General features: G+C 47.6%; 1 protein-coding gene across 1 annotated transcript in view; it reads right to left on the bottom strand.

Moving 5' to 3' along the window:
* GNG2 (G protein subunit gamma 2) overlaps nucleotides 1-7,323 on the bottom strand; it is a 28,735-nt gene continuing 21,412 nt past the window's right edge. The window contains exons 2-4 of the mRNA XM_021538449.3: nucleotides 3,446-3,512; nucleotides 1,932-2,047; nucleotides 1-597 (exon numbers count right to left, since the gene is read on the bottom strand). Coding sequence (XP_021394124.1) covers nucleotides 469-597; nucleotides 1,932-2,018 — 216 coding nt within the window. The 5' untranslated portion in view covers nucleotides 2,019-2,047; nucleotides 3,446-3,512 and the 3' untranslated portion in view covers nucleotides 1-468. The remainder of the gene's footprint in view (nucleotides 598-1,931; nucleotides 2,048-3,445; nucleotides 3,513-7,323) is intronic.

Raw genomic sequence — 7,323 nt, 5'->3', positions numbered from 1 at the left:
GCCACCTAACCTGTCGCTATATATCTGACAAATTAAATCAAAAATATTAGCTTGGAAAGAAACCGACAATATCATTCCAAGAAGGTTATACACATCCTTAGCAGCTAACTTTGCTCAGCACAGCTCTGGTGCTTTAAATATGGAACAATCAAACAATTTTGTGAGCAGAAAAGTGACACCGATTTATTCTTTACATGGGTTTTTGTTTGTTTGTTTGTTTGTTTGTTTGTTTGTTTTTCTCTTTCTAGGCAACTCTACAGACTTCAGATCTTTTGCCTTGCAATGCAGATCATCTGATTCCCCCAAAGGTGGCCAGGTTCTTTAAACATGCACATCTCTGTAGCTTCCAGGCCGTGTTTTTTAACTTATTTTTGTTTAAATTCTGCAGACCAGCAGGTCGTCCCCATTCCTAAAAACTCTACATCAGTGTTCAGGGTGGCCTGAGTGCCCGTCAGGCTCCTCCAGGGTTTACAGGATCACGCAGAAGAACTTCTTCTCTCTGAAGGGGTTTTCTGAGGCCGGGACGGGGGTCAATAGAGGGTCCTCCTTGGCGTGGGCTTCGCAGTACGCCATCAGGTCTGCTGCTGCTTTGGACACCTGCAAAAGGAGGAACCCTGTGCTAGGGACAGGCTGGGGACATCCCACCTGGAGAGGTGCCACCAGCAGGGAAGGGCTGGCAGCATCCCTGGGCGGGGAACATCAGGTCTGGGATGAAAACCTGACTGACAGAGCGGCAGTGCGTCCCTGCCGGGGCTGGTCCTGGGCTGGTTCTTCACGGGGCTCTGAGCTGCTCTGGCAGCCTGAATTCCCATTCCTTCCCAGCCTTCCCCCATTCCCAGCCTTCCCCCATTCCCAGCCTTCACCTGACAAGGACTGACTTCATCCCTGCTGCCTCTCCCACGCATCCCTTGGCAGGAACATCCACAGCAGCGTTTCCTGCCCTCACCCACCAGCCTCGCTCCTTATTCCAGACACGGCAGCAGCTCCCAAGCCACCAGAGCTCATCCCAGCCCTGCAGCACTTCTTTCCCTGGATTTCAGATCCCAAGCCACCAGAGTTCATCCCCCCAGTCCTGCAGCACTTCTCTCCCTGGATTTCAGCTCCCAAGCCACCAGAACTCATCCCAACCCTGCAGCACTTCTCTCCCTGGATTTCAGCTCCCAAGCCACTGGAGCTCATCCCAGCCCTGCAGCACTTCTTTCCTTGGATTTCAGCTCCCAAGCTGTAGAGTTGCATTTGCACCAAGCCACCAGAGCCCATCCCAGCCCTGCAGCACTTCTTCCCCTGGATTTCAGCTCCCAAGCCACCAGAATTTATCCCCCAGCCCTGCAGGACTTCTCTCTCTGGATTTCAGCTCCCAAGGCACCAGAGTTCATCCCAACCCTGCAGCACTTCTTCCCCTGGATTTCAGCTCCCAAGCCACCAGAGCTCATCCCAACCCTGCAGCACTTCTCTCCCTGGATTTCAGCTCCCAAGCCACTGGAGCTCATCCCAGCCCTGCAGCACTTCTCTCCCTGGATTTCAGCTCCCAAGGCACCAGAGTTCATCCCCCAGCCCTGCAGCACTCCTCTCCCTGGATTTCAGCTCTTAGCAAGGATCTGAGATGCCTTGGGGACAGTCCCTCCTTCCCACCACCCCACAGGGCTCCAGGTGATGCTTCCAGCTGCCTCTCACCAGGGTTTGGAGCAATCTGGGATAGCAGAAGGTGTCCCTAGCAGGGGGTTGGAACAAAAAGGGCTTTAAGGTCTCCTCCAACCCAAAGCATTCCCAGATTCTATGATGCCATCTCCCACTGCCTTCAGCCAGGGCTGTCAGGATCACTTAAAACAAGAGCATCCTCACCTGGTTCCACATCCCAGCTCCCTCCACGTGCTTTGGGCAGCAGCCACCACCTCCCAGCACTCCCAGAGGCATCTCCCAAGAATCCCTACCTTTATCCTGTCGATGTTGGCCTCCATCTTCAGCTGCTCCACCAGCTTGCGTGCCTGTGCTATGCTAGCAGTGTTGTTGCTAGCCATGGGCAGGCCAGGAGGGCTCCCGGGACGGGCTGCGGGCAGGAACACACCAGGATCAGCTGCTGGGACGGGCTGGGGTGGCACGTGTGGAGTGTCAGAGCCATCCAAATGACAGGGTGAGGGTGGCAGATGCCACCCCGGGGCAGGGACACCGTGCCAGGGTTGTCCCCAGAGCAGGGATGCCACTTAGCTGGCACTGGGGCTGTCCAGAGCTCAGGCTGCAGCCTACAGCTGAGCTGTGCTTTGGTGTTTGCTGCTCCCTGAAAGGCTGTGACAGCAACAAAACCCAGGATTTCTGTGCCAGACTCATTCCCTGCCCATCCTCCAGCCCCTGCCGGTGCCCAGTGTGTGTCCAGGGTCCCTTGGCCTCCCTGCCTTTGTCCCTGCTGCCAATTTGCACTTTGAGATGCTAAACAGGATGCTGGAGCTTCCTGTTGCTGGGTGGCGGGGGATGCTCATTAAGGTCACTCCAGGCTGGATCCCGGATGTTTTTCCAGCACCTTCTGCCAGCAGTGAGCTCTGGCAGAGGCAGCAGAACCCCAGCACCCAGCTCCGGCAGCAGCAAGGGCGTCCCAGCAGTGCTCCTGCCTGACTGGGGCTGCTTACCAGCTCAAAAACGGGTTTTCATGGCACTTTATATATGTATGTGTATATATACACACTAAATATGTATACACATATATAAATATATATTATATATTCCATATTATATATTCCATATTCCATATTCTATATTATAATTATACTATATATATTCTATATTATATATACACCTATATAAACATATTATATTCCATATTCCATATTCCGTATTCCATATTCCGTATTCTATAGTATTATATATTATATAGTATATAGTATATACTATAATTGACTATATATAATATTATAAACATGATATATTATATAATAGATAACAGAATAATATATATTAGTATATATTATTAGATATTACAGCCATATTATATTACATATAATATATATATGTATATTATATTATACTATATTATATACTATATACTATATACTATATATATCATATATCATAATATATTATATATTATATATTATATATTATATATTATATATTATATATTATATATATAAATATATTATATTATGTTTCATATCTATTCTGTTACATATATATTCTATTCTATTCTATTCTATTCTATTCTATTCTATTCTATTCCATTCCATTCCATTCCATTCCATTCCATTCCATTACATTCTATTCCATTCCATTCCATTCCATTCCATTCCATTCCATTCTGGTGTTTTATGGGATTTATATGAGATCCCACATAAATCTATGGGATTTACAGACAGAATCACCCTGGCACTGGTGCCTGTGCTTGGCGAACGAGTCCTGCCAGGGCCAGCCGGGTGTGAGGATGAGGAGGGGAGCACGAGGAGGGGCTGTTTTTTACCAGAAGCCGATCTCTCTGCTACTCTGTGCCTCGAAGGGAAGCTCTGCTCCTCTCGGCCCTTCACTGCCTTTAAAGAAAGAGAAGAGAAAATGAAACTCAGCTCCACAGGACCAGCATTTATGGCAGCGGAGACCCCGCAGACGCCGGGTGCCACATCCCCAGGTTCCTTCCTGTGTCCCCCCGCCCTGTGCCGGGCCAGCCCAGCCCTCAGTGACATTTCTTGCTTGCATTCAGCGAGGTTTTCAGCACAGGAAGAGGTTCCAGTCAGTGGGCAAGTAGCCCAGGGCTGCTGGCAGCCCCGAGCAGGCTGGAGGGTGCACAGGGCATGGATTGAACAGTGTGCTGCACAGAGCTCGTGCTGGGCTGGAAGGAGCATCGCTGGGAAGGATGAATGAATGTAATTGCCTGGCAAAAGATTTGCCATAGTACAGCCAGGATGAAAACAATCCCCCCTGCTGGTTGGACAATGCCCTTACCTACAGATAGGTCCAAAAGTCAAATGGACTGTTCTATCTCACCCCCCAAAATGTACAGTTCATCCCACACCTGTAACCCTACCCTAAAACATCAGGTGTCTGACCCCATTGGCCCAAGTCTTGTTCCAGCCCACCTTGAAGCCCCCTGATAAGGGGTCTCTGAGGGGCTGGACACTCTCTTGGAACCCCCACCCCCTTGGAACTCCACCCTCTCCTGGAGCATCCTCTCTGCCCCTTGTCTCTCCCCTCCCTCTGTAGCGATCGCTGGGACAGTTTCTGGACGGTTTGGGTGAATGGAGACAGAGATCTCTGGAGGCTGCTCTTGGGGTATCAGGTTTATTGGGGATGGAGAAAGGTCCTGCCTCGAGCTGCCAGACCCAGCACGTGGCCAGGCTTGAGAGGATGGGGAGGGGAGAGACAAGAGGATGCTCTAGGAAAGGGTGGAGGTCCTGTGAGGGGGAAGATCCAAGAGGAGGAGAAGTTCCAAGAGAGGAGGAGAAGTTCCAAGAGGCTGTCCGACCCCTCAGAGCCCCTTATCAGGGGCTTCAAGGTGGGCTGGAACAAGGCTGGGGCCAATGGGGTCACAGCACTTGATGTTTTAGGGGAGGGTCACAGGTGTGGGGTGAACTGTACATTTTGGGGGTGAGATGGAACAGTTCACTCGACCCCTGGACCCATCCGTAGGCAGGGGCGTTGTCTGGCTAGCAGGGAGGGCTGTTCTCATCCTGGCTGTGTTATTTATGGATAATTATATTTATCCATCCTTCCCAACGTCCCCCATCCCCTCAAGCCTTGCCACGTGCTGCGTCTGGCAGCTCCAAGCTGCTCCATCTCTAATAAAGCTGATATTCTAGGAGCAGCCTTCAGAGATCTCTCATCTCCATCCATCCAAACCATCCTGGAGCTCAGCATTGCCCCACAGAGCATCTCCTGGGGAATGCTGCCAAAATGCTCCAGCCCAGCTCCTGGCTGGAGGTTCAGCTCAGCCCGTGCATTGTTTCCATGGGGGTTTCTCATTTCATCTCATCTCTCCCATCTTTTTTTGGTGGCTGGAGAAGGGTTTGAGCAGCAGAGCGCAGCCCTCTTCCCATTTCCCTCTTTTAATTTTCTTAATCTGGGGTTCCTGACACTGATGACTGAATGGTCTGTGAAAGATTCTGAAATGACTATTTTTCCTCACGAGGCACCATTGGTGTTGGGGAAGTTTTTCCTCTTTCACAACCAGAAAGAGACGTTCCTTGGAATTTTATTACAACATCAGCCTCATCGTCTCAGCATTACACAGTTGAGACAACAGAAAGATAACAAAAGCTCACGTCCTGCCAGCAGCAGATTTCTTTGTTACAGAACATTTTAAAAACTTTCCAGCCAACAGCATATTGCTGAAGCTTACAATTGTTCTAACCAATCACTAAAGGTACATGTAACTTCACACAATACTTACTTATATGCCTTCTATTAACAATACACAGTACACCATTTTTAAGCTTAAAATCTTCTACTAAACCTATTTTTCTACAGTTTTGAAGTCTATCTTAACGAAACTTAAAACTCAAGCGATTGTTTCATGTCCTTATTCACTTTATTTGCTATTTACTATACTATTGTAACCTTCTCCTACCTTCAAATGTTAAAACTACAACTAATTCTAATTTCTCTATTCTTCCTGTTTCTGAAACCTCCTCTCCTAACTTTATAAAAATCTTCTTACTTTTACTATGTCCCACACCATGAAATGCGCTGTGGTTCTGGCACAGCAGCTGGAAAAGCAGCAGGTTCAACCAAGACTGGGTTGGGTGCCACAGAGGCTTTGCAAAGGCAGCAAATGTCATCCCTGGAAGGGTTCCAAAAATGTGTGGATGTGGCATTTGGGGACACGGGTTAGTGGTGGGATTGGCAGTGCTGAGAGCTCGATCTTTAGAGGGCTTTTCCAACCTAGACAATTCCATGTTGCGCCCTTTCGTACAAAGTCTCAAGATGTGCCAGAGGAAATAAAGGTTGGATATTAGGAAAAAGTTTTTTACAGATGAATGATCAAGTTCTGGAATGTTCTGCCCAGGGAGGTGGTGGAGTCCCCATCCCTGGGTGTGTTTAACAAAGCCTGGACGTGGCACTGGGTGCCAAGGTTGAGTTGAGCTGTTGGTGTCAGCGTTCCGGTGTGAGAACCCCGGGCTTGGTCTGGGGTCTCGTGTGGTGGTGAAGTTTCTCTTCTAACTTGTGCTTTTAAAGAAAAACTCTGCAGCTTCTTGTTGTTTGGTCTCAAGGCAGTTTATTGCAAGTTATCTAAAAGATTTTCTTCTCAGGCTGCAGCTGTTTGATCAGCGGCCCAGGCAGAGGCACACACACACCCTGACATCCTCTCTGTGTGTGTCCTCTTCTACCTCCCCCCACCCAGGGCTGCTGCTGTCTTTTATATGATATATTATGTATTATATGTTTACAATTATTCCCCAATACCTACTACCTGTGTTACAAAGTGCTTTTCTACTCTAAACCAATCTGTGAGTGCCAGCATCACCAAGAACATGGAGGGAAGGAAGAAGAAGGAGGAAGAACAGGATCAGCCCACTTTCCTCCATCTTAGAACTTCTGACCCCCATGTACAAAGTAAAACCCCCCCTGTACAGGTGCTAAAACCCCCCTGTACAATACTAAAAAATTTCCCCTCTGTTTTGTAACTACTTCTACTATCCTATCTAACCCTTTGTGACTGCTTGTTCCACCTGCAAAGTTGGTAACTCATCCCATGGTTCAAACCCAAAATCCCAGCTGTTTCCAGCTGCCTGCCAGGGTCTCAAATGCTTCTGACCAGGGCCTGGAACCTCCAAAAATGTCTGAGGGACATTTTGAGTTCCAACATTCCAGAACACAAATAATCACAGGATATGATTCCATGCAGGTGCTTTTGTTAAGAGCTCTGGGAGTCGGGGAACAAACCCAAATCTGACTCTGACACGGCTTTCAAGCTGAAAGTATTTTATATTCTATCATTATATAACTTACATATTAATTATTAAACTTATATTGTTCTATTGTATACATTACCATGAGTTTCTCATGATCTTTCTTAGGTCCCTGACCACAGTCTCTCATGATTATTCTTACGATTAAGCAGTAATTATATTTAATAACTAAACAATCATCACATCTAACAATTATATAATTTATCATGTACTAGCTGCACAGGTGCAGTTCTAGCAAGTACAAGTTCTTCATGTGCTTAGGGTGTTTATTTTTCCAGGGCCTACTAAGCTTAGTTTTCCTTTTAACCCTAAATCCCCATGATTTAAAAACCCTTTTACTATCACTGGGGCTGGGTTGGACTTGATGGTCTTGAAGGTCTCTTCCAGCCCAGTGATTCTGTGAATTCTGTGGATTCTGTGGATTCTGTGGATTCTGTGA

This window comes from Lonchura striata, chromosome 6, assembly GCF_046129695.1.
Source record: "Lonchura striata isolate bLonStr1 chromosome 6, bLonStr1.mat, whole genome shotgun sequence".
Classification (NCBI taxonomy): Eukaryota; Metazoa; Chordata; class Aves; order Passeriformes; family Estrildidae; genus Lonchura; species Lonchura striata.
Note: the sequence above shows the minus strand (reverse complement) of the source record. Positions and strands in the feature narration are given on the sequence as shown.